The 27,513-nt window shown below is 46.1% G+C and overlaps 1 protein-coding gene across 3 annotated transcripts in view; it reads left to right on the top strand.

The window, feature by feature from the left end:
- LOC124014509 (protein bicaudal D homolog 1-like) overlaps positions 1-27,513 on the top strand; it is a 42,841-nt gene that overhangs the window by 3,152 nt on the left and 12,176 nt on the right. For all 3 annotated transcript variants that reach the window (XM_046329592.1, XM_046329593.1, XM_046329591.1), the window contains exons 2-3: positions 26,647-26,859; positions 27,036-27,188. In XM_046329592.1, coding sequence (XP_046185548.1) covers positions 26,647-26,859; positions 27,036-27,188 — 366 coding nt within the window. The remainder of the gene's footprint in view (positions 1-26,646; positions 26,860-27,035; positions 27,189-27,513) is intronic.

The raw sequence follows: 27,513 nt of genomic DNA, 5'->3' as shown, positions 1-27,513 counted from the left end.
TCCTCTCTGCCCCGCTCCTCTCCTCCTCTATCCCCCTCTCCTCTCCACGCTCTCCACCCTCTCCCCCTCTCCTCTCCTCCTCTCTCCCCCTCTCTTCTCCTCCTCTCTCCCCCTCTCCTCTCCTCCATCCTCTCCTCTCCTCCTCTCTCCCCCTTGGCCATGGCCACTGATCCTTAGAGAAAGTCTTCATCTGGTCTAGGTTTCCATCAGAGTCAGCTCAATACCTAATTTCATCTCAATGAGCTCCTATCGATCACCAGGTTTCTCAGGCATACCGCTGCTACTGGGGAAAGGGCTAAACGGATCACAGAATGATCTATCAGATTGGACCATTTGTTGACAGTTATCTCACGTCGCTGTAATACGAGGTTTTCCTTACCACTTTGAGAATAGGTAGATGTCCTACCTTTACTAATCCTGTGGGTAGTAGTCTTCCACACGGTGGTCTGGTCCAGTTGGGAAACGATCATCATAGCTGAAGTAACTGAATGAACTGTCACTTCGTAAACTGAAGCTTTGATTGGTTTATTGGGGCTGACAGTTGGCTTTGGGGTGCAGGGTTATACTTGGGACATATGGCAGTATGCAGGGTTAATATCTGCTAAAATTGGAAGTATCAAACAACCACTTCTATAGGTTTTTCTTGATGTGTTGTGAGCTGGACTACTCTGTTCCTCATTGCTCATTTAGACCAGGTTCAGTTCAGAAGGAAAGCTACTTTAGTACAGACATGCATGCTGGAAACAGTCCACTGTGACCACCATGTTCCCTCTCTGAGCTTTACTGGAAACAGTCCACCATGACCACCGTGTTCCTTCTCTGAGCTTTACTGGAAACAGTCCACCATGACCACCGTGTTCCCTCTCTGAGCTTTACTGTAAACAGTCCACCATGACCACCGTGTTCCTTCTCTGAGCTTTACTGGAAACAGTCCACCATGACCACCGTGTTCCCTCTCTGAGCTTTACTGTAAACAGTCCACCATGACCACCGTGTTCCCTCTCTGAGCTTTACTGGAAACAGTCCACCATGACCACCGTGTTCCCTCTCTGAGCTTTACTGGAAACAGTCCACCATGACCACCGTGTTCCCTCTCTGAGCTTTACTGGAAACAGTCCACCATGACCACCGTGTTCCCTCTCTGAGCTTTACTGGAAACAGTCCACCATGACCACCGTGTTCCTTCTCTGAGCTTTACTGGAAACAGTCCACCATGACCACCGTGTTCCCTCTCTGAGCTTTACTGTAAACAGTCCACCGTTACCACCGTGTTCCCTCTGAGCTTTACTGGAAACAGTCCACCATGACCACCGTGTTCCTTCTCTGAGCTTTACTGGAAACAGTCCACCGTGACCACCGTGTTCCCTCTCTGAGCTTTACTGGAAACAGTCGACCATGACCACCGTGTTCCCTCTCTGAGCTTTACTGGAAACAGTCCACCATGACCACCGTGTTCCTTCTCTGAGCTTTACTGGAAACAGTCCACCATGACCACCGTGTTCCCTCTCTGAGCTTTACTGTAAACAGTCCACCGTTACCACCGTGTTCCCTCTGTGAGCTTTACTGGAAACAGTCCACCATGACCACCGTGTTCCTTCTCTGAGCTTTACTGGAAACAGTCCACCGTGACCACCGTGTTCCCTCTCTGAGCTTTACTGGAAACAGTCGACCATGACCACCATGTTCCCTCTCTGAGCTTTACTGGAAACAGTCCACCATGACCACCGTGTTCCCTCTCTGAGCTTTACTGGAAACAGTCCACCATGACCACCGTGTTCCCTCCCTGAGCTTTACTGGAAACAGTCCACCATGACCACTGTGTTCCCTCTCTGAGCTTTACTGGAAACAGTCCACAATGACCACCGTGTTCCCTCTCTGAGCTTTACTGGAAACAGTCCACCATGACCACCGTGTTCCTTCTCTGAGCTTTACTGGAAACAGTCGACCATGACTTTACTGGATGAAAGGACCAAAGAGAGACTCTGTCATAAATGATTCATCATAGCATGCTTTGCTTTCATCGTGGTCGTGTTGTGCTAGACTGTCAGAGTTATTTAACGGGAATGTACAAGCCTGATTGGTAATTATCAACTCAATTACAAGGTCTTCTCAGTGTACAGGTAGCAGGAGTCAGTGTATCGAAGCACTATTGGGTCTGCAAACCTTTCATCACAAATTGCTATCAGCAGGTTTGATGAAAGGATGCTCATGAAAAAGCAAAGGAAAAAGATCACTTTTGGTGCTGGTCATGGTACATAATGAGTCACAGATTGATTTGTTAATCAACGGAATGGACATTTCTAATTACAAAGGTTCAATTGATCAAATGACCATATGTAATAACACATTTGTGATGTATCATGTCTTTCTTCAAGAGAATGTCCAGGTGCCAAGTGGTTATGCTAGATATTTCCCTTAGCCAAAATGAAGCCTGCATTTAAACCACCATTTTCTAATTCAGACATTAACCTACAATGACATAGTCTGTCTTCTGCTCTTCTGATTCTAAAACATTAGGTAATTGAGTCCTGGTATAATGTAATCTAATAGCCATTGGTTAACAGCAGGAAATGACCCAGAAGGACCAGCCTTGGCAATAAAGATCTACTGACTACTTAATGTTAATCAGCCTGCTCCACAGTAGCCCATTAGATTGGTTTTGAAGGGAGGTATATTTAGGCTCCACTCATGTTATTTATTTGCTTTGGGAACATAACGTACACTCGCACCATCCAGGAATTGGTGCATTCATTTGTTCATTGCAAGTGGTTTTCAAAGAGTAGGTTATAGTACTATGTAGTACAGTGAGCTCCAGAAGTATTGGGACAGTGACAATTCTTTTGTTTTGGCTCTGTACTCCAGCACTTTGAAATGATACAATTACTATGAGGTTAAAGTGTAGACTGTCAGCTTTCATTTTAGATTATTTTGTGTTCAGTAGAAATGAATGGGAAATTATGAGTCACTTTTATTGTAAATAAGAATCATTCATCTGGATGCTACCCAGTGGTGACCCATTATTCAGGGCAGAGCCCCACCTGTTTTGGGCCAACACTTTTAGGTAAACGAAAAGTGTTGAGGGGCTTACCTGTTTTGCTTATTATTTTGGCATTAATATGTGTCAAATATCAGTTTGCAAACCATGTAAAAACAAATAAAAATGTCATTGAGTTAATAAAGCCGCATACAAACGTGTTCTCATTTTTGCTTTCTTGAGTAAGGCAGCTCCAAAATGCAGGTGTTTCAGCCGAGCTCAGTGCTTCCTGTGGTGATGGGGCTAGCCAGCAGAAAATACAGAGTGTTGCGCCTGATTGGCTCAGTTTTCTGTCATGATTGGCTCAGTTTTCTGTCACCCATGGGACATTAAGTCATCCCCAATTCAAGGTTAGAGGTCGAAAAATTTTGCCCCTTGGGTTCTGCCATAGAGTTAATATTGGAAGTGCCCGTTCAAGAAGGCTCAAGGTCATTGGTTACAGATAGAATGACATCATATCACATTATATCTACAGTAGCTTTGATTGGACTGATCATGTAAACATCACACTTCCAAAGTCTTAGCAAGCAGTCATCACCATGAATCAAGTGACAATCAAATCTTTTTCAGTCCTTGTCATAATGAAGAGAAATTAGAGATAAAACTTCTCGGTGCTGATCGGCCATTGGACATAAACATGACACAACAAGTTGGAAATCGCAAATTCAACAATGAGGGGTTTGGGAAGGAATCAGTGGCTTACTGTGAGTTCAAGACAACTGGGAACTTGGGAAAAACAACGAGCTACGGCTGGGATAATACATTTTGAACAGTCATTGAACTCGGAATTATAAGTTCAGCATCTTTCTCTTTGATGACAAAATTTGCCCACTTTCCTGTTCAATCAAAATCAAATCAAATGTATTTGTCACATACACATGGTTAGCAGATGTTAATGCGAGTGTAGCGAAATGCTTGTGCTTCTAGTTCCGACAATGCAGTAATAACCAACGAGTAATCTAACCTAACAATTCCAAAACCTTATAGACACAAGTATAAAGGGATAAAGAATATGTACATAAATATGTGAATGAGTGATGGTACAGAACAGCATAGGCAAGATGCAGTAGATGGTATCGAGTACAGTATATACATATGAGAATAGTAATGTAGGGTATGTAAACAAAGTGGCATAGTTTAAAGTGGCTAGTGATACATGTATTACATAAAGATGCAGTAGATGATATAGAGTACAGTATATACATATACATATGAGATGAGTAATGTAGGGTATGTAAACATTATATTAAGTAGCATTGTTTAAAGTGGCTTGTGATATATTTTACGTCAATTTCCATCAATTTCCATTATTAAAGTGGCTGTAGTTGAGTCAGTGTGTTGGCAGCAGCCACTCAATGTTAGTGGTGGCTGTTTAACAGTCTGATGGCCTTGAGATAGAAGCTGTTTTTCAGTCTCTCGGTCCCTGCTTTGATGCACCTGTACTGACCTCGCCTTCTGGATGATAGCGGGGTGAACAGACAGTAGCTCGGGTGGTTGTTGTCATTGATGATCTCTATGGCCTTCCTGTGACATCGGGTGGTCACAACGTGAGTCCAAAAATGTGTTGCGCTGCGTCATACATTTTATAGGATGCCAGAGAGATATGTATACTGTAGCTAAAGTAATACTAAGTGTATGCTGTGTAGTATGCTGTTAGTAGCCCATGTACCTCACCTTTATAATTTGGTTTATTTTCACCAACGCGGTATTGTAAACACATCGTTCGTGGCCGGTGTCTCTGCTTGTTTGCCTGTAACCTGTTTGTAGAGAAATGTAATCATCGAATATTGTAAGAGCTTTCATTGTCTGTTTATATGTAAGAACGGCCCATGTTATGAATTCTGTCGCTGTACATTTCAAAAGTGCTGAACAAATAGTTATATTGACTACGTCCGTCCTAGCTTGCTCATTGATGTCTTATTCAAACTGATGGATTGCCTCTTGTCTGCTCGTCGTCCCCTTATGCCATAGTTTGTACATCACAATTGTCAGTAGAAACCACATTTGTTTAAGCAGGTCAGCTATATCAGCTATGTTTTTTGTAAAGGCAGTAAACGAGGCTGTTTCGCTGCCAGACAAGGCTCCGCTGATAGCCAGGAGTAGCAGTGGTAAGGTGTTGGGACTCTGCTGTTGGGACAGCTTTATGTGGGCCCTAACAGTTTGTGGGCCCTAACAGTTTGTGGGCACCGTTTGTCACCGTTATAGTGCCGTTCGTGTATTGTTTAGTGTTGTGTTGTTGCTTTGCTGGCAGGCATCCCACATTCCTTTTTGTTTGCCCCACCAAGATTTACATGCTAAAATCGCCACTGATGCTACCATGATTACAGACAGTCCTGAATTAATCGTGAATAATGATGAGTGAGAAAGTTACAGACGCACAAATGGCATACCCCCAAGACATGCTGACCTCTCACCCTTACAATAACAGGGGAGGTTAGCATTTTTGTGGGGATATGCTTATAACTTTCTCGCTCATCATTATTCATGATTCATTCAGGACTATCTGTAGTCATGGTAACATCCACATTAATGTAGAAGTGTTTAGAAACATATTCTACAGTATAAGTGACTCCAAGATGACAAAATACTTTATTTACCATTGATTACTATTGGGCACAAAATAATCTGAAACACAACCAAAACAAACAGCAAATGCATTCAACAAATGTGTAGAGTCACAAGCTTGATATAGTCCTTGAGTGCTAGGAATATGGGACCAAATACTTAACTTTTTACTACTTTAATACACATTTAATTGAATGTGTTCCAGTCTGCACTTGTATAACTTCAAATCCAAAGTGCTGGAGTACAGAGCCAAAATAACTTCAAATGTTTCACTGTCCCAACACTTTTGGGGCTTCCTGTATTATGTACTGTGCTGTATGTTTACAGAGCTACTTCATTTAGCAAATGCAATCTCAAATGGAGAGGGAGAGAGTATAAGGCCAGGGAGGGAGAGAGAGAGAGAGAGAGTATAAGGCCAGGGAGGGAGGGAGAGAGAGAGAGAGAAGTGTTTAAGGAATATCAGTAACTGTTTAAGAGTCCTTGAAGTGAGCATTATCCATTTCCTGTGTAAAGTGCACCAGTGTCTGGGAGGAGCTGGGTGGAGTAATAACAAGCGATCTACAATTGACAGGTCAATCTACACCTCTCTGCTATACATTCCTTTATCTAAGCCTGTAAAGCCTCCCTCACTCTATAGCTATACATTTCACACATATTACATCATGCTACATACACACACCTGTATCTAAATCTACCCCATATTCCTCTCTGCTATACAAATTACACACAGGCGCGCCTTTGTGGCCCTAACCGACTTAGAGTACTGCTGTGTTATCGACTATTTTCTCACCACTCAACATTTTCCTAAATCCATCCGTCTCGCCATCCTATAGCATGGGCCAATAGTCTTTATATTGTTTAATAAACCCTAGGCTATCAGTGATAGTGTAATGAGCTTATTGGAGTGCATTGTCTCTCTACTTGTCTCTTCTTGCATTAAGAATAAAACACTTCAGCGAGCAGGCCTTTCTAATCGACCTGGCCGGGGTATCCTGGAAGGATATTGACCTCATCCCGTCAGTAGAGGATGCCTGGTTGCTCTTCAAAAGGGTTCAATTCTCAGGACAACTCTTTTCTCTGTATACATCAATGATGTCGCTCTTGCTGCTGATGATTCTCTGATCCACCTCTACACAGACTACACCATTCTGTATACATCTGGCCCTTCATTGGAGATTGTGCTAACAAACCCCCAAACAAGCTTCAACGCCATACAACACTCCTTCCGTGGCCTCCAACTGCTTTTAAATGCTAGTAAAACTAAGTGCATGCTCTTCAACCAATCGCTGCCTGCACCCTCCTGCCCGACTAGCATCACTACTCTGGACAGTTCTGACTTAGAATATGTGGACAACTACAAATAACTAGGTGTCTGGTTAGACTGTAAACTCTCCTTCCAGACTCACATTAAGCATCTCCAATCCAAAATTCATTCATGCTGCCAAACATACCCTGGTAAAACTGACTATCCTACCGATCATTGACTTCGACAATGTCATTCTCAAAATATCCACTCTACTCGTCAAACTGGATATAGTCTATCACAGTGTCATCCGTTTTGTCACCAAAGCCCCTTATACCACCCACCACTGCGACCTGTATGCTCTCATTGGCTGGGCCCCACTACATATCCGTCGCCAATCCCACTGGTTCCAGGTCATCTATAAGTCTTTGCTAGGTAAAGCCCTGCCTTATCTCAGCTCACTGGTCACCATAGCAACACCCACCCATAGCACGCGCTCTAGCAGGTATATTGCACTGGTCATCCTCAAAGTCAACACTTCCTTTGGCCACCTTTCCTTCCAGTTCTCTGCTGCTAAAGACTGGAACGAATTGCAAAAATCTCTGAAGATGGAGTCTTATATCTCCCTTTCTAACTTTAAGCAGTAGGTGTCAGAGCAGCTTACCAATCACTGTACCTGTACACAGCCAATCTGTAAATAGCCCACCCAACTACCTCACCCCCATATTATGACTTACCTTTTTGCTCTTTTGCACCCTAGTATCTCTACTTGCTCTACTCATCATCTGCACATCCATCACTCCAGTATTAATGCTAAATTGTCATTATTTTGCCTCTATGGCCTATTTATTGCCTTCCCCCTATTCTTCTACATTTGCACACATTTTACAGAGATTTTTCTATTTTTCTTTTCTATTGTGTTATTGACTGTACGTTTGTTGATGTGTAACTCTGAGTTGTTGTTTTTTGTTGCACTGCTTTATCTTGGCCAGGTCGCAGTTGTAAATGAGAACTTGTTCTCAACTAGCCTACCTGGTTAAATAAAGGTGAAATAAATAAAAAATAACTGAATGATTAATGTGTGACCCTTGTGACGGGGGTTTAAAATGGGAAAGGTTTCACATGTTGGAAGCAAGGGCTGTTAAAGGGGAAGTAGGGGGAAAGGTTTTGTGCTTGATTGAAAAAAAAATAATAAAAGCAGAAGCGCCCAACCTAACCCTCAACTCCATAATGTCATACGCAAACAACCAATGGGATGTATCCTTCTCCAGCTTGACAACTCTATTATGAACTGTATATAATCAAGTCGTCCCTAGACGCTGATCCCAGGTCAGTTTGTGTTCTAAGGCCTAATGGTTCATTTTAGAATGTGTGGGATGGTAGGCTAATCCTAGATCAGTGTCCGAGAGCCACTGCCACCTGGACCTTACCTTGACAGGAAGCAAATGGATCCATGTCTGCATGTATATAATAAGGCATTCGTGTGAGTTATGGTATAGCTACTGACGGTCTATCATTGACTCTCAGAGCAAGGAGAATGGCTTAGATCTATTAGGAAATACCATTAGCCACACTTGGGCACCAAAATGCATTATGTCTTTCCCACTGTGGGCTATAGTGTAGTTGGCTGGGAATCTATCCCTCATCTGATCATGCTGCTATTGTGCAGAATGATCTGAAATACTAAAGTAAGTACTTCTTCACACTTACTGTAGTGTGTCAGTGAATCTTTTCAGTTCATTGTGGATTCACTGTAGGCAAAAAAAGAAGTGAGGCCTACTTTGACTGAATGGCTAAAGTCTCACAGACCTTTCAAACCCCAGAGTGGATGAAATCCCTTAACAGTAGGCTAACTGTTTTCTTCAACAGCTACTGTAGCTGGGCTGCATCCAAATGGCACCCTATTCCCTACATAGTGCACTACTTTTGACCAATCAATCAATCAATCAATCAAATGTATTTATAAAGCCTTTTTTACATCAGCCGATGTCACAAAGTGCTGTACAGAAACCAAGCCTAAAACCCCAAACAGCAAGCAATGCAGATGTAGAAGCACGGTGGCTAGGAAAAACTCCCTAGAAAGGCAGGAACCTAGAAAGAACCTGAGAGAGGAACCAGAATCTGAGGGTGGCCCGTCCTCTTCTGGCTGTGCCGGGTGGAGATTATAACATGGCCATTTAAGGCCAGATTGTTCTTCAAGATGTTCAAAGGTTCATAGATGACTGGCAGGGTCAAATAATAATCACAGTGGTTGTAGAGGGTGCAACAGGTCAGCACCTCAGGAGTAAATGTCAGTTGCCTTTTCATAGCCGAGCATTCAGAGGTCGAGACAGCAGGTGCGATATAGAGAGAGAGCCAGAGAGTCGAATACAGCAGCTCCGGGACAAGGCAGCACGTCCGGTGAACAGATCAGGGTTCCCCAGCCGCAGGCAGAACAGTTGAAACTGGAGCAGCAGCACGACCAGTTGGACTGAGGACAGCCAGGAGTCATCAGGCCAGGTAGTCCTGAGGCATGGTCCTCGGTCTCAGGTCCTCCGGGAGGGGAGGGAGAGAAAGAGAATTTGAGGGAGAATACTTAAATTCACACAGGACACCAGATAAGACAGGAGAATTACACCAGATATAACAGACTGACCCTAGCCCCCCGGCACATAGACTATTGCAACATAGATACTGGGACTGAGACAGGGGGGGTCGGGGGACACTGTGGCCCTTGTGGCCCTTGTTGACCCTGTCCGACACCCCCGGACAGGGTCAACAAGGCAGGCTATAACCACACCCACTTTGCCAAAGCACAGCCCCCACACCACTAGAGGGACATCAACAGACCACCAACTTGTTAACCTGAGACAAGGTTGAGTATAGCCCACGAAGATCTCCTCCACCTGCACGAGCCTGAGGGGGCACAAAACCGGACAGGAAGATCGCGTCTCAACCCACTCAAGTGTCGCCCCCCTCCTGGGGACGGCATGGAAGACCACTAGTAAGCCAGTGACTCAGCCCCCGTAATAGGGTCAAAGGCAGAGTATCCCAATGGAGGGAGGGGAGCTGGCCAGCCAGAGATAGCAAGGGCAGTTCGTCGCTCTAGTGCCTTGCCGTTCACCTTCGCACCCCAGGGCCAGACTACACTCAATCATAGGACCTACTGAAGAGATGAGTCTTCAGTAAGGACTTAAATGTCGGGACCGTGTCTGCGTCTCTCACCATTCCAAAAAATGGAGCTCTATAGGAGAAAGCACTGGGCGCGCAGTAAGGATAAGGTGTATTGTGCTGATTTGATTCTGAGGCTCATGCAAAGTGTTTGATGCGAGTTAACCTGCAAAAACACCTCATCTGATAGATAGGTCATTTTTATTCATGTTATGTGTTTGCGTGATTACCTGTTGACTTCTGGGGGTTTGATGATAGGGAGGACACTGTACACACGGATGGAGAATGGCGACACTGTGCTATGTAGAGTTGTTAGCCTACTGGCAGTGGGACTACAGACTACAGACCTGGGGGGGGACACACCCCTACAGAGAAGGAGATGGATACAATACATAACACTGTGTATGCAGATAACTGCCAAAGTAAAGGAAATACCAACATAAAGTGTCTTAAAAGGGCGTTGGGCCGCCACGAGCCAGAACTGCTTCAATGCACCTTGTCATAGATTCTACAAGTGTCTGGAACTCTGTTGGAGAGATGTGCTCTGTTGGAGAGATGTGACACCGTTCTTCCATGAGAAATTCCATAATTTGGTGTTTTGTTGATGGTGGTGGAAAACGCTGTCTCAGGCGCTACAGAATGAATTGTCCTTGAATCCCCACACCACTCCAATCCCCTCCCTCCAGCCCACCTCCTCTTGCCCACGGGGGGGGGGGCAACTATAGTCTGATTACTCCAGTCCAGAGGTCCCCCACTGTCACTGACCAGGCAGAAGAAAAGTCAATTAACTAACAGTGATATGTCCTTCATATTGATCGAACTGGGCCCCATGCTGTGAGTTTAGTGTGGCGACGCTAAGATAGGACAGCTGTGGTCACCAACCCGTGTCCTGGGAGAGTGCAGGTATTTGTTCTAGCCCAGCACCCTGATTCAAGCATTCCATAATTATCAAGACCTTAGTTACGGTAGTTGAATCGGGGGTGTTTTAGAGCTGGGCCGGAATAAAATCCTGCATCGTGCATACTAGGGGGTAGAAGAGAGACTGTGTATCTAACAGGAGTGTGTGTATGTCCAGGGCTGTCGACCAGTGTTTCTCTCCACAGGTGCTGTGCGAGTCTGGCACGGGTCAGATGGCTCCTGACAGATCCGAGATGGCGTGAAATGGAGCGTTTTAACAGGGTGTCACTGTGCCAGCGCATGGCCCTGTGTGAGCTCAAAGAGCTGCTAATGATGACATCGCCCCTGTTAACGAGCGTGTCAAAGGAGTCTGTCTGAGGGAGAGGGGACGGGGGAAAGGCTACTGTCTATCCGTTGTGAAGAGAACCGACGAGTGAAGAAGGGTAGAGAGACAGGGCGGTAATGGTGAATCCGTCTATTGTCCTGGGAAACGCCTGTCCCAGTGAGAGCGGTTGCTGAATACTGCTGTTGTGTATGTGAGTGTCCACTTATGTAACATAGATCAAATAAAGCTCGTAGGTCACTTTCATTCGACCCCTTTGGTTGGTGTGTGTTGTTTGGCCTGGTGATACCTCAGCGGAAAGCTATGTGAATCCTTGGCACTGGCAAGTCCACAACACTGGCTAGCTCTACGGGGAGGGACAGTGCGTGAAACTCAGAGGTACGGCCCATTACTGGTCTCTTAGAGTAGTTGTCCAAAGACACAAAGGGGAGAAGAAAAAGGAGAGATGAAGAGAAATGGAAGAGGAAGGGAGATAGAGGAGGACTGTATAACAGGCAAAGTGCAAGAACCAATTTCAAAAAGCTAATATCTCTCCCATTCTTCTCTGTCAGGCTGGCTGTGAGGGAAAGAGAGAGAGAGAGGTTGGGAGAAAGTAAAATAGTCTGTGATTATAGTAATCAACAAGGCTACTTTCCCTGCCATCCTCTCTGCAGACCGTGGTATCCTATGGGATAATAAAGACTGAGAGGGCCTCTGTCAGAGGAGCAGACAGTCTGTCTCAGAGGAGCAGACAGTCTGTCTCCCTCCGCGGGGTGGCGTCTCTTAGTCAGTCTCCGTGGTCCAGTCCCGTGTGGCTCAGTTGGTAGCGCATGGTGCTAGCAACGCCAGGGTTGTAGGTTCGATTACTGGAATTTTCCAATGCTGGAAATCTACGTGTAAAGGATTTCACGCTGCTTGCTTAGCGAGTAACACGTCCTTGTGATTTGGCCCATATCTGGCTCCAACTCGGGACCTCTTGTCTCACAAACTCACGTGACCATCCTCCCTCAAGCGTCTTAGCTGATTGCGCCACCTAAAAAGCTAGCTAAGGAGGATCGGTGATCAGAGTGCTGACCTGTGCCAGCCTGTGAGAGCGTGGTTCACTAAGTCGGGTGATCAGAGTGACTCTGCAAGCCTGTGAGAGCGTGGTTCACTAAGCCAGAGCGCTGACCTCTGCAAGCCTGTGAGCGTGGTTCACTAGGGGTCAGGGTGATCAGAGTGCTGACCTCTGCCAGCTTGTGAGAGCGTGGTTCACTAGGTCGGGTGATCAGAGCGCTGACCTCTGCCAGCCTGTGAGAGCGTGGTTCACTAAGTCGGGTGATCAGAGCGCTGACCTCTGCAAGCCTGTGAGAGCGTGGTTCACTAGGTCGGGTGATCAGAGTGCTGACCTCTGCCAGCTTGTGAGAGCGTGGTTCACTAGGTCAGGTGATCAGAGTGCTGACCTCTGCCAACCTGTGAGAGCGTGGTTCACTAGGTCGGGTGATCAGAGTGCTGACCTCTGCCAGCCTGTGAGAGCGTGGTTCACTAGGTCGGGTGATCAGAGTGCTGACCTCTGCCAGCCTGTGAGAGCGTGGTTCACTAGGTCGGGTGATCAGAGTGCTGACCTCTGCCAGCCTGTGAGAGCGTGGTTCACTAGGTCGGGTGATCAGAGTACTGACCTCTGCCAGCCTGTGAGAGCGTGGTTCACTAGGTCGGGTGATCAGAGTGCTGACCTCTGCCAGCCTGTGAGAGCGTGGTTCACGAGGTCGGGTGATCAGAGTGCTGACCTCTGCCAGCCTGTGAGAGCGTGGTTCACTAAGTCGGGTGACCTGTAAAAAGAGTGGAAATCTGCCAGTGTCGTGGTGGAGGATTCCGCCATTGGGGCGGCAGGGTAGCCTAGTGGTTAGAGCGTTGGACTAGTAACCGGTTGCAAGTTCAAATCCCCAAGCTGACAAGGTACAAATCTGTCGTTCTGCCTCTGAACAGGCAGTTAACCCACTGTTCCTAGGCCGTCATTGAAAATAAGAATTTGTTCTTAACTGACTTGCCTAGTTAAATAAAGGTTAAAAAAAGGAGGCTGCTGCAGCAGGTGGTGGAGGATTCCTCCATAAGGAGGCTGCTGCAGCAGGTGGTGGAGGATTCCTCCATAAGGAGGCTGCTGCAGCAGGTGGTGGAGGATTCCTCCATAAGGATAGGATTCCTCCATAAGGAGGCTGCAGCAGGTGGTATAGGATTCCTCCATAAGGAGGCTGCTGCAGCAGGTGGTATAGGATTCCTCCATAAGGAGGCTGCTGCAGCAGGTGGTGGAGGATTCCTCCATAAGGAGGCTGCTGCAGCAGGTGGTGGAGGATTCCTCCATAAGGAGGCTGCTGCAGCAGGTGGTGGAGGATTCCTCCATAAGGAGGCTGCTGCAGCAGGTGGTGGAGGATTCCTCCATAAGGAGGCTGCTGCAGCAGGTGGTGGAGGATTCCTCCATAAGGTGCTGCAGCAGGTGGTGGATTCCTCCATAAGGAGGCTGCTGCAGCAGGTGGTGGAGGATTCCTCCATAAGGAGGCTGCTGCAGCAGGTGGTATAGGATTCCTCCATAAGGAGGCTGCTGCAGCAGGTGGTATAGGATTCCTCCATAAGGAGGCTGCTGCAGCAGGTGGTATAGGATTCCTCCATAAGGAGGCTGCTGCAGGCTCCATAAGCTGCAGCAGGTGGTATAGGATTCCTCCATAAGGAGGCTGCTGCAGCAGGTGGTATAGGATTCCTCCATAAGGAGGCTGCTGCAGCAGGTGGTATAGGATTCCTCCATAAGGAGGCTGCTGCAGCAGGTGGTGGAGGATTCCTCCATAAGGAGGCTGCTGCAGCAGGTGGTATAGGATTCCTCCATAAGGAGGCTGCTGCAGCAGGTGGTATAGGATTCCTCCATAAGGAGGCTGCTGCAGCAGGTGGTATAGGATTCCTCCATAAGGAGGCTGCTGCAGCAGGTGGTATAGGATTCCTCCACAAGGAGGCTGCTGCAGCAGGTGGTGGAGGATTCCTCCATAAGGAGGCTGCTGCAGCAGGTGGTATAGGATTCCTCCATAAGGAGGCTGCTGCAGCAGGTGGTGGAGGGTGTCCATTCTGCACTGCCGTGCTTGTTTAGAGAGACGCTGGAGATTAAGCCGAGACTGGACCGTCGGGGGAACACCAGGAGGGTGAGGGAATGATCCTATAGTTCAAGACTCCAGGCTGAGGATGGGCTGAGGACAACACGGTGGCCGGGGAGATTTGGGACCTGGCTATTCTCTGAGAGGATGTTTGCGCTCCCTGTATACGCCTCCGATTAGAAAAAGCGTACTGTTGATCTACACTGGAGGATAATTCACGGGGTTACTACTAGGAACTGATATCTCTCTCTCTCGCTCTCTCTCTCTCTCTCTCTCTCTCTCTCTCTCTCTCTCTCTCTCTCTCTCTCTCTCTCTCTCTCTCTCTCTCTCTCTCTCTCGCATACTCTCTCACACTCTCTCTCTCTCTCTGAGACGAGGACAAACCTACAACAGAGAGAGGGTGTGAGAGAAGGAGAGAGAGAGAGAGAGAGAGAGAGAGAGAGAGAGAGAGAGAGAGAGAGAGAGAGAGAGAGAGAGAGAGAGAGAGAGAGAGAGAGAGAAGACAGAGAAGAGAGAAAGCACATGGGATGACATGGGATGACGACATCTCAGACAGTCTGCCTCTCTGTGGAAACCAATACCAACCTGCGGGTTTGAACTGCCATGTTTTCAACCGGGCCCACCTTGTAGAGGGGCGAATTTAAGGACCATTCCATCACTACTGTTACCATCAACCACCATCATATGCTCTTAATACCTCTCTAGACTAAAGCCCTAAACCCTCCCATGTGCTATTAATACCTCTCTAGACTAAAGCCCTAAACCCTCCCATGTGCTCTTAATACCTCTCTAGACTAAAGCCCTAAACCCTCCCATGTGCTCTTAATACTTCTCTAGACTAAAGCCCTAAACCCTCCCATGTGCTCTTAATACCTCTCTAGACTAAAGCCCTAAACCCTCCCATGTGCTCTTAATACTTCTCTAGACTAAAGCCCTAAACCCTCCCATGTGCTCTTAATACTTCTCTAGACTAAAGCCCTAAACCCTCCGTGTGCTCTTAATACCTCTATAGACTACAGCCCTAAACCCTCCATATGCTCTTAATAGTCTCTAGACTGCAGCCCTAAACCCTCCATGTGCTCTTAATACTTCTCTAGACTAAAGCCCTAAACCCTCCATGTGCTCTTAATACCTCTATAGACTACAGCCCTAAACCCTCCATATGCTCTTAATAGTCTCTAGACTAGCCCTAAACCCTCCATGCCTTAATACCTCTAGACTAGACTAAACCCTCCATGTGCTCTTAATACCTCTATAGACTAAAGCCCTAAACCCTCCATGTGCTCTTAATACCTCTATAGACTAAAGCCCTAAACCCTCCATGTGCTCTTAATACCTCTATAGACTAAAGCCCTAAACCCTCCATATGCTCTTAATAGTCTCTAGACTGCAGCCCTAAACCCTCCATGTGCTCTTAATACCTCTCTAGACTAAAGCCCTAAACCCTCCATGTGCTCTTAATACCTCTCTAGACTAAAGCCTGAAACCCTCCATGTGCTCTTAATACTTCTCTTGACTATAGCCCTAAAGCCTCTGCGCTCTTAATACCTCTCTAGACTAAAGCCCGAAAGCCTCTCTGTGCTTCTCCCTGACTAGAGCATCCTAGCAGTACGTCTGCTGACTCACCCTCTTCCTGTAAATGATGTCATTTATTTATCTTTTGAAGGAGCAGAGAAAGTGTGCTGTCCTCTGAGGAATAATATACTGAGACATCTCCTCTACTCTGATGAATAATATACTGAGACATCTCCTCTCCTCTCCTCTGAGGAATAATATACTGAGACATCTCCTCTCCTCTCCTCTGAGAAATAATATACTGAGACACCTCCTCTCCTCTGAGGAATAATATACTGAGACACCTCCTCTCCTCTGATGAATAATATACTGAGACACCTCCTCTCCTCTCCTCTGAGGAATAATATACTGAGACACCTCCTCTCCTCTCCTCTGAGGAATAATATACTGAGACACCTCCTCTCCTCTCCTCTGAGGAATAATATACTGAGACACCTCCTCTCCTCTCCTCTGAGAAATAATATACTGAGACACCTCCTCTCCTCTCCTCTGAGGAATAATATACTGAGACACCTCCTCTCCTCTCCTCTGAGAAATAATATACTGAGACACCTCCTCTCCTCTCCTCTCCTCTGAGGAATAATATACTGAGACACCTCCTCTCCTCTGATGAATAATATACTGAGACACCTCCTCTCCTCTCCTCTGAGGAATAATATACTGAGACACCTCCTCTCCTCTCCTCTGAGGAATAATATACTGAGACACCTCCTCTCCTCTCCTCTGAGGAATAATATACTGAGAATAATATACTGACCTCCTCCTCTGAGGAATAATATACTCTCCTCTGAGAATAATATACTGAGACACCTCCTCTCCTCTCCTCTGAGGAATAATATACTGAGACACCTCCTCTCCTCTCCTCTGAGAAATAATATACTGAGACACCTCCTCTCCTCTCCTCTCCTCTGAGGAATAATATACTGAGACACCTCCTCTCCTCTGATGAATAATATACTGAGACACCTCCTCTCCTCTGAGGAATAATATACTGAGACACCTCCTCTCCTCTCCTCTGAGGAATAATATACTGAGACACCTCCTCTCCTCTGATGAATAATATACTGAGACACCTCCTCTCCTCTCCTCTGATGAATAATATACTGAGACACCTCCTCTCCTCTCCTCTGAGGAATAATATACTGAGACACCTCCTCTCCTCTGATGAATAATATACTGAGACACCTCCTCTCCTCTGATGAATAATATACTGAGACACCTCCTCTCCTCTCCTCTGAGGAATAATATACTGAGACACCTCCCTCTCCCTCTGAGGAATAATATACTGAGACACCTCCTCTCCTCTGAGAATAATATACTGAGACACCTCTCCTCTCCTCTCCCTCTGAGGAATAATATACTGAGACACCTCCTCTCCTCTCCTCTGAGGAATAATATACTGAGACACCTCCTCTCCTCTGAGAATAATATACTGAGACACCTCCTCTGAGGAATAATATACTCACTCTCCTCTGATGAATAATATACTGAGACACCTCCTCTCCTCTGAGGAATAATATACTGAGACACCTCCTCTCCTCTCCTCTGAGGAATAATATACTGAGACACCTCCTCTCCTCTCCTCTGAGGAATAATATACTGAGACACCTCCTCTCCTCTCCTCTGAGAAATAATATACTGAGACACACTCCTCTCCTCTCCTCCTCTCTGAGGAATAATATACTGAGACACCTCCCTCTCCTCTGATGAATAATATACTGAGACACCTCCTCTCCTCTCCTCTGAGGAATAATATACTGAGACACCACCCCTCCTCTCCTCTCCTCTGAGGAATAATATACTGAGACACCTCTCTCCTCTCCTCTGAGGAATAATATACTGAGACACCTCCTCTCCTCTCCTCTGAGGAATAATATACTGAGACACCTCTCCTCTCCTCTCCTCCTCTGAGGAATAATATACTGAGACACCTCCTCTCCTGAGGAATAATATACTGAGACACCTCCTCTCTCTCCTCTGAGGAATAATATACTGAGACACCTCCTCTCCTCTCCTCTGAGGAATAATATACTGAGACACCTCTGAGACACCTCTCTCCTCTCTGAGGAATAATATACTGAGACACTCTCCTCTCCTCTCCTCTGAGGAATAATATACTGAGACATCTCTCCTCTCCTCTGAGGAATAATATACTCTCCTCTCCTCTGAGGAATAATATACTGAGACACCTCCTCTCTCTCTCCTCTGAGGAATAATATACTGAGACATCTCCTCTCCTCTCCTCTGAGGAATAATATACTGAGACACCTCCTCTCCTCTCCTCTGAGGAATAATATACTGAGACATCTCCTCTCCTCTCCTCTCCTCTGAGGAATAATATACTGAGTCACCTCCTCTCCTCTCCTCTGAGGAATAATATACCGAGACATCTCCTCTCCTCTCCTCTGAGGAATAATATACTGAGACACCTCCTCTCCTCTCCTCTGAGGAAAGATATACTGAAACACCTCCTCTCCTCTCCTCTGAGGAATAATATACTGAGACACCTCCTCTCCTCTGAGGAATAATATACTGAGACATCTCCTCTCCTCTCCTCTGAGGAATAATATACTGAGACATCTCCCTCTGAGGAATAATATACCATCTCTCCTCTGAGGAATAATATACTGAGACACCTCCTCTCCTCTCCTCTGAGGAATAATATACTGAGACTCCTCTCCTCTCCTCTGAGACACTGAGACACTCCTCTCCTCTGAGGAATAATATACTGAGACACCTCCTCCTCCTCTCCTCTGAGGAATAATATACTGAGACATCTCCTCCTCTCCTCTGAGGAATAATATACTGAGACATCTCCTCTCCTCTGAGGAATAATATACTGAGACACCTCCCTCTGAGGAATAATATACTGAGACATCTCCTCTCCTCTGAGGAATAATATACTCACCCTCTGAGGAATAATATACTGAGACACCTCCTCTCCTCTCCTCTGAGGAATAATATACTGAGACACCTCCCTCTCCTCTGAGGAATAATATACTGAGACACCTCCTCTCCTCTCCTCTGAGGAATAATATACTGAGACACCTCCTCTCCTCTCCTCTGAGGAATAATATACTGAGACACCTCCTCTCCTCTCCTCTGAGGAATAATATACTGAGACACCTCCTCTCCTCTCCTCTGAGGAATAATATACTGAGACACCTCTCCTCTCTCCTCTGAGGAATAATATACTGAGACACCTCCTCCCTCTCCTCTGAGGAATAATATACTGAGACATCTCCTCTCCTCTCCTCTGAGGAATAATATACTGAGACATCTCCTCTCCTCTCCTCTGAGGAATAATATACTGAGACACCCTCCTCTCCTCTCCTCTGAGGAATAATATACTGAGACATCTCCTCTCCATCTCCTCCTCTCCTCTGAGGAATAATATACTGAGATCTCCTCCCACTGAGACACCTCCTCTCCTCTCCTCTGAGGAATAATATACTGAGACATCTCCTCTCCTCTCCTCCCTCTGAGGAATAATATACTGAGACACCTCCTCTCCTCTGAGGAATAATATACCACCTCTGAGGAATAATATACTGAGACATCTCCTCTCCTCTCCTCTGAGGAATAATATACTGAGACACCTCCTCTCCTCTCCTCTGAGGAATAATATACTGAGACATCTCCTCTCCTCTCCTCTGAGGAATAATATACTGAGACACCTCCTCTCCTCTGAGGAATAATATACTGAGACATCTCCTCTGAGGAATAATATACTCTCCTCTGAGGAATAATATACACCTGAGAATATACTGAGACACTCTCCTCTCCTCTGAGGAATAATATACTGAGACACCCTCTCTCCTCTCCTCTGAGGAATAATATACTGAGACATCTCCTCATCTCCTCTCCTCTCCTCTGAGGAATAATATACTGAGACACCTCCCTCTCCTCTCCTCTGAGGAATAATATACTGAGACATCTCCTCTCCTCTCTCCTCCTCTCCTCTCCTCTGAGGAATAATATACTGAGACACCTCCTCTCCTCTCCTCTGAGGAATAATATACTGAGACATCTCCTCTCCTCTCCTCTGAGGAATAATATACTGAGACATCTCCTCTCCTCCTCTGAGGAATAATATACTGAGACAGGAATAATATACTGAGACACTCCTCCTCTCCTCTGAGGAATAATATACTGAGACAACTCCTCCCTCTCCTCTGAGGAATAATATACTGAGACACCTCCTCTCCTCTCCACTCTGAGGAATAATATACTGAGACAACTCCTCTCCTCTCCTCTGAGGAATAATATACTGAGACACCTCCTCTGAGACACCTCTGAGGAATAATATACTGAGACATCTGAGGAATAATATACCTCTCCTCTCCTCTGAGGAATAATATACTGAGACACCTCCTCTCCTCTCCTCTGAGGAATAATATACTGAGACACCTCCTCTCCTCTGAGGAATAATATACTGAGACACCTCTCCTCTGAGGAATAATATACTGAGACATCTCCTCTCCTCTCCTCTCCTCTGAGGAATAATATACTGAGACACCTCCTCTCCTCCTCTGAGGAATAATATACTGAGACACCTCCTCTCCTCTCCTCTCTGAGGAATAATATACTGAGACACCTCCTCTCCTCTGAGGAATAATATACTGAGACATCTGCTCTCCTCTCCTCTGAGGAATAATATACTGAGACACCTCCTCTCCTCTGAGGAATAATATACTGAGACACCTCCTCTCCTCTGAGGAATAATATACTGAGACATCTGCTCTCCTCTCCTCTGAGGAATAATATACTGAGACACCTCCTCTCCTCTCCTCTGAGGAATAATATACTGAGACACCTCCTCTCCTCTCCTCTCCTCTGAGGAATAATATACTGAGACATCTCCTCTCCTCTCCTCTGAGGAATAATATACTGAGACATCTCCTCCCATCTCCTCTCCTCAGAGGAATAATATACTGAGACATCTCCTCTCCCTCTCCATCTCTCCTCTGAGGAATAATATACTGAGACACCTCCTCTCCTCTCCTCTGAGGAATAATATACTGAGACACCTCCTCTCCTCTGAGGAATAATATACTGAGACATCTGCTCTCCTCTCCTCTGAGGAATAATATACTGAGACACCTCCTCTCCTCTGAGGAATAATATACTGAGACACCTCCTCTCCTCTGAGGAATAATATACTGAGACATCTGCTCTCCTCTCCTCTGAGGAATAATATACTGAGACACCTCCTCTCCTCTCCTCTGAGGAATAATATACTGAGACACCTCCTCTCCTCTCCTCTCCTCTGAGGAATAATATACTGAGACATCTCCTCTCCTCTCCTCTGAGGAATAATATACTGAGACATCTCCTCCCATCTCCTCTCCTCAGAGGAATAATATACTGAGACATCTCCTCTCCTCTCCTCTGAGGAATAATATACTGAGACAACTCCTCTCCTCTCCTGAGACACCTCTGAGGAATAATATACTGAGACATCTCCTCTCCTCTCACTCTGAGGAATAATATACTGAGACATCTCCTCTCTCCTCTCCTCTGAGGAATAATATACTGAGACATCTCCTCTCCTCTGAGGAATAATATACTGAGACACTCCTCTCCTCTGAGGAATAATATACTGAGACACCTCCTCTCCTCTGAGGAATAATATACTGAGACACCTCCTCTCCTCTCCTCTGAGGAATAATATACTGAGACACCTCCTCTCCTCTCCTCTGAGGAATAATATACTGAGACATCTCCTCTCCTCTCCTCTGAGGAATAATATACTGAGACATCTCCTCTCCTCTGAGGAATAATATACTGAGACATCTCCTCTCCTCTCCTCTCCTCTGAGGAATAATATACTGAGACATCTCCTCTCCCTCTCCTCTCCTCTGAGGAATAATATACTGAGACATCTCCTCTCCTCTCCTCTCCTCTGAGGAATAATATACTGAGACACCTCCTCTCCTCTCCTCTCCTCTCCTCTGAGGAATAATATACTGAGACATCTCCTCTCCTCTCCTCTCCTCTGAGGAATAATATACTGAGACATCTCCTCTCCTCTCCTCTCCTCTCCTCTGAGGAATAATATACTGAGACATCTCCTCTCCTCTCCTCTGAGGAATAATATACTGAGACATCTCCTCTTCTCTCCTCTCCTCTGAGGAATAATATACTGAGACACCTCCTCTCCTCTCCTCTGAGAAATAATATACTGAGACACCTCCTCTCCTCTCCTCTGAGAAATAATATACTGAGACACCTCCTCTCCTCTCCTCTGAGGAATAATATACTGAGACATCTCCTCTCCTCTCCTCTGAGGAATAATATACTGAGACACCTCCTCTCCTCTCCTCTGAGGAATAATATACTGAGACACCTCCTCTCCTCTCCTCTGAGAAATAATATACTGAGACACCTCCTCTCCTCTCCTCTGAGAAATAATATACTGAGACACCTCCTCTCCTCTCCTCTGAGGAATAATATACTGAGACATCTCCTCTCCTCTCCTCTCCTCTGAGGAATAATATACTGAGACAACTTCTCTCCTCTCCTCTGAGGAATAATATACTGAGACACCTCCTCTCCTCTCCTCTGAGAAATAATATACTGAGACACCTCCTCTCCTCTCCTCTGAGGAATAATATACTGAGACACCTCCTCTCCTCTGAGGAATAATATACTGAGACACCTCCTCTCCTCTCCTCTGAGAAATAATATACTGAGACACCTCCTCTCCTCTGAGGAATAATATACTGAGACACCTCCTCTCCTCTGAGGAATAATATACTGAGACATCTCCTCTCACCACTTCCTGACATCAAAAAGCAGGAATTCCTGTCAATGGCTATAACAAACTTAAACGTGCAAACCAGGTGACCAGTTTGTAAGCATTTGTACCACTGCTGTCTCTGTCCTTGGTGCTGAAATACTAACAGTCATGCTGAAGCGTTAGCCCACGGATGCAGTTCAACATGATCTCTATCCCATGGAATGTCTGTTTGAAACACTGCTCGTATTGGCTACCACACAATTGAGCCAATGTTTCATGTTGGTTAGAAGTGCACTACACAGGGAATAAATAGGGTCTCATTTAAGACATAACCACACTAGGATAATGTCTGTCCTAGCCAGACAGAGACAGTCACACAAGGATAATGTCTGTCCTAGCCAGGCAGAGACAGTCACACTAGGATCATGTCTGTCCTAGCCAGGCAGAGACAGTCACACTAGGATCATGTCTGTCTTAGCCAGGCAGAGACAGTCATACTAGGATCATGTCTGTCCTAGCCAGTCAGCGACAGTCACACTAGGATAATGTCTGTCCTAGCCAGGCAGAGACAGTCACACTAGGATCATGTCTGTCCTAGCCAGGCAGAGACAGTCACACAAGGATAATGTCTGTCCTAGCCAGGCAGAGACAGTCACACTAGGATCATGTCTGTCCTAGCCAGGCAGAGACAGTCACACTAGGATCATGTCTGTCTTAGCCAGGCAGAGACAGTCACACTAGGATCATGTCTGTCCTAGCCAGTCAGCGACAGTCACACTAGGATAATGTCTGTCCTAGCCAGGCAGAGACAGTCACACTAGGATCATGTCTGTCCTAGCCAGGCAGAGACAGTCACACTAGGATCATGTCTGTCTTAGCCAGGCAGAGACAGTCACACTAGGATCATGTCTGTCCTAGCCAGGCAGAGACAGTCACACTAGGATCATGTCTGTCCTAGCCAGGCAGAGACAGTCACACTAGGATCATGTCTGCCCTAGCCAGGCAGAGACAGTCACACTAGGATCATGTCTGTCCTAGCCAGGCAGAGACAGTCACACTAGGATCATGTCTGTCCTAGCCAGGCAGAGACAGTCACACTAGGATCATGTCTGTCCTAGCCAGGCAGAGACAGTCACACTAGGATCATGTCTGTCCTAGCCAGGCAGAGACAGTCACACTAGGATCATGTCTGTCCTAGCCAGGCAGATCATGACAGTCACACTAGGATCATGTCTGTCCTAGCCAGGCAGAGACAGTCACACTAGGATCATGTCTGTCCTAGCCAGGCAGAGACAGTCACACTAGGATCATGTCTGTCCTAGCCAGGCAGAGACAGTCACACTAGGATCATGTCTGTCCTAGCCAGGCAGAGAGTGCCTCGAGGCTACATATTGGGATTTGCAGCAAATAAAATGGCTTGGTGACACTGTGGCTTGTTCTGCTCTGCTCTGTTAACGCCCCATCTGTCTCTCGTCAAGCGGGGAGAATGTTCTACTCTACTGTCAGAGGAAATTGGATGACCAGCGTTAGGGTATGCATCCCAAATGGCACCCTATTTCCTATTTCCTTGCCCTAGTAAAACTGACTATCCTACCGATCCTCGACTTCGGTGATGTCATCTACAAAATAGCTTCCAATACTCTACTTAGCAAACTAGATACATTTTATAATAGTGCCATCCGTTTTGTTACTAAAACACCTTATACCACCCATCACTGCGACCTGTATGCTCTAGTCGGCTGGCCCTCGCTACATAATCGTCGCCAGACCCACTGGCTCCAGGTCATATATAAGTCCATGCTAGGTAAAGCTCCGCCTTATCTCAGTTCACTGGTCACGATGGCAACACCCACCCGTAGCACGGGCTCCAGCAGGTGTATCTCATCCCCAAAGCCAACACTTTATTCGGCCGCCTTTCCTTCCAGTTCTCTGCTGCCTGTGACTGAAACGAATTGCAAAAATCGCTAAAGTTGGAGACTTTTATTTCCCTCACCAACTTTAAACATCTGCTATCTGAGGAGCTGACCGATCGCTGCAGCTGTACATAGTCCATCTGTAAATAGCCCACCCAATTTACCTACCTCATCCCCATACTGTTTTTATTTACTTACTTTTCTACTCTTTTGCACACCAGTATCTCTACCTGCACATGATCATCTGATCATTTATCACTCCAGTGTTGATCTGCCAAATTGTAATTATTCGCTCCTATGGCCTATTTATTGCCTACCTCCTCATGCCTTTTGCACACACTGTATATAGACTCCTTTTTTTCCTACTGTGTTATTGACTTGTTTATTGTTATGCTTTATCTTGGCCAGGTCGCAGTTGCAAATGAGAACTTGTTCTCAACTAGCCTACCTGGTTAAATAAAGGTGAAATAAAATCAAATTAAAATAAATGTGTAGCCCATATGGCTCTGGTAAAAAGTAGTGCACTATATAGGGAATATGGTGACATTTGGGATACTCCCTCAGCTTCTCTTCTCCACTTAAAGTGAGTGGCTGCATTAAGAGTTGGTGCCATTGTAATGACATTGGAGGGGGACATTGTTTATTTTTGGATGACATTTACTCAACCCGTAGAGGTGTAGAAAAAGAAACTATGATTTAATGTGGCTTTTATCTTGATGTATGCAGTCATAGTGTTAAGTTATTCCTCATGCGTGCATATAGGTATGACCCACCTCTTTGACCATAGATTGGTAGACCAGTTGCTTGCCATGGGTAATATAGGCACTGTCTTTCACTATACAGTGTACTGTACTGTACATGCGTTTTGGAAATCTTTTTGTAAGCTGAAATTTGATGTGCTCTCTTTATTAAAGGACACCTTTCCTGAAACGCTGGCATATAGTGACATCTGACAGAGTGAATGATTGTGTGTGTGCGTGCGTGTGCGTGTGTGTGTTTTTTGGCAGATGAAGGGCAGTGTCATCAAACCACACATGACCTTTAAACCTTCAAAAGCTGGAGGAAAGGTCTCGTCCCTTTTCAGCTGCAAACAGCAGAACATATAACGGTCATAAACTACACGACATCCCAACGTTCCTCAGTGTCTCCAATAGTTCTGGTGTTGAATTATGCGCAATCCGGTAGTTTACACGAATACGTCTCAGTGCAAAATCATTACTCTCTCTATTACAGTGTGGACACGTGAGTCTGAATGCCACCGCTGAAGCTGAACTAATAGGAGAGAGATGAACAGCCTGTGGAAGTCCACTGTGGAGTCCCTGCATGGCTGTTTCAGTAGACTGTACTTATTCAGTGGCCCTGTAGGGAACATTACGATCGCCTTCCCTCTTGTCTGACTTTACGTTAAGTGCACTTAATCCCATGTATTTACATGATCATTATATTTAGGTTCCGTTTAGGTTCGGCGCCACGTCATTTAAAGTGCTTCCACGTCTGTGTTCTGTTGCTAGAAGCCCAGGGGAGAGCAGGATTCTCTACCTCTCTCCGTTTCTCTATTTCCCCCCCAACAGTCTTTGTTTTATCCCTCCTTGAGTTTACCGTCGCTCTGCACCGTAGATAGATGCTCCTACTCTATGATGTACTTCCTCTCAGCCTCTTGCTGAGCTGTGTGTGTGTGTGTGTGTGTGTGTGTGTGTGTGTGTGTGTGTGTGTGTGTGTGTGTGTGTGTGTGTGTGTGTGTGTGTGTGTGTGTGTGTGTGTGTGTGTGTGTGTGTGTGTGTGTGTGTGTGTGTGTGTGTGTGTGTGTGTTGTGTGTGTGTGTGTGTGTGTATGTATTAGGGCTGCACAATTAACCCCCCCCCAAAAAAAAAAAAATGAAAATCTATGTTTTTGCCTCTATGATGCAGCCCTACTGTGTGTCCACCAGCCCAGACTAGGCAGTGGAACAGTTTCAGATTGTGGTTTCTCTTTACCTTTCCATGTATGTTTTATAGGAGTCCGAAAATAGCATTTACATAGCCAGGACAAAACAACAGGCTATGCTACTAAAATGTCATAACTTCTCTCTCGCCCCTCCTCTGCCCCTGCCCAGGCGTTTGGCCAGACCTTCTCCACCCAGCGCAAGGTGGCTGCGGACGGGGAGACCAACGAGGAGACCCTCTTGCAGGAGTCAGCCACGAAGGAGGCGTACTACACGAGTCGCCTGCTAGTCATCCAGTCAGAGCTCAAACAGAGCCGGGCCGTCACAGTCAACACACAGGCCGATAACGAACACCTCAGTACCCTGCTGCAGGAGCTCAGAGAGGTGAGGCACCAGGGGTTAGAGGCCGGGGGGTGGGGTTTAGAGGAGACTCAGAGCAGTGGCTACTTACTATATACATGTATGCACAGTTATTGATAATAACCACAGGTCTTGTGTATTTGATAGTAGCCAGGGTTGTGTGTGTTAACTAAACCCTGGTGTCTGTGTCTCTTCTGTAGAGTAATGAGATGTTGGAGCTGCAGCGGAGCCGGATGAGAGAGGAGATCAGGGAGTATAAGTTCAGAGAGGCTCGACTCCTACAGGACTACACTGAGCTGGAGGAGGAGAACATCACCCTGCAGAAACTAGTGTCCACTCTCAAACAGAATCAGGTGAGAGAACACAGTACATACACACGCATGCGGTTGCACACGCACACACAAACGCACACCTACACGTGCATGCACACACAGACGCACTTATACACATACATGTGGTTACACACGCACGCACGCGCACACACGCGCACACACACACACACACACACACACACACACACACACACACACACACACACACACACACACACACACACACACACACACACACACACACACACACACACACACACACACACCACACACACACACACACACACACAATGTGTCCCCATCCCTAACACCACATTACGCCTCTCTCTCTCTACTTACCTCTTCC

The sequence above is a fragment of the Oncorhynchus gorbuscha genome, linkage group LG25, assembly GCF_021184085.1.
Source record: "Oncorhynchus gorbuscha isolate QuinsamMale2020 ecotype Even-year linkage group LG25, OgorEven_v1.0, whole genome shotgun sequence".
Taxonomy (NCBI): Eukaryota; Metazoa; Chordata; class Actinopteri; order Salmoniformes; family Salmonidae; genus Oncorhynchus; species Oncorhynchus gorbuscha.
Note: the sequence above shows the minus strand (reverse complement) of the source record. Positions and strands in the feature narration are given on the sequence as shown.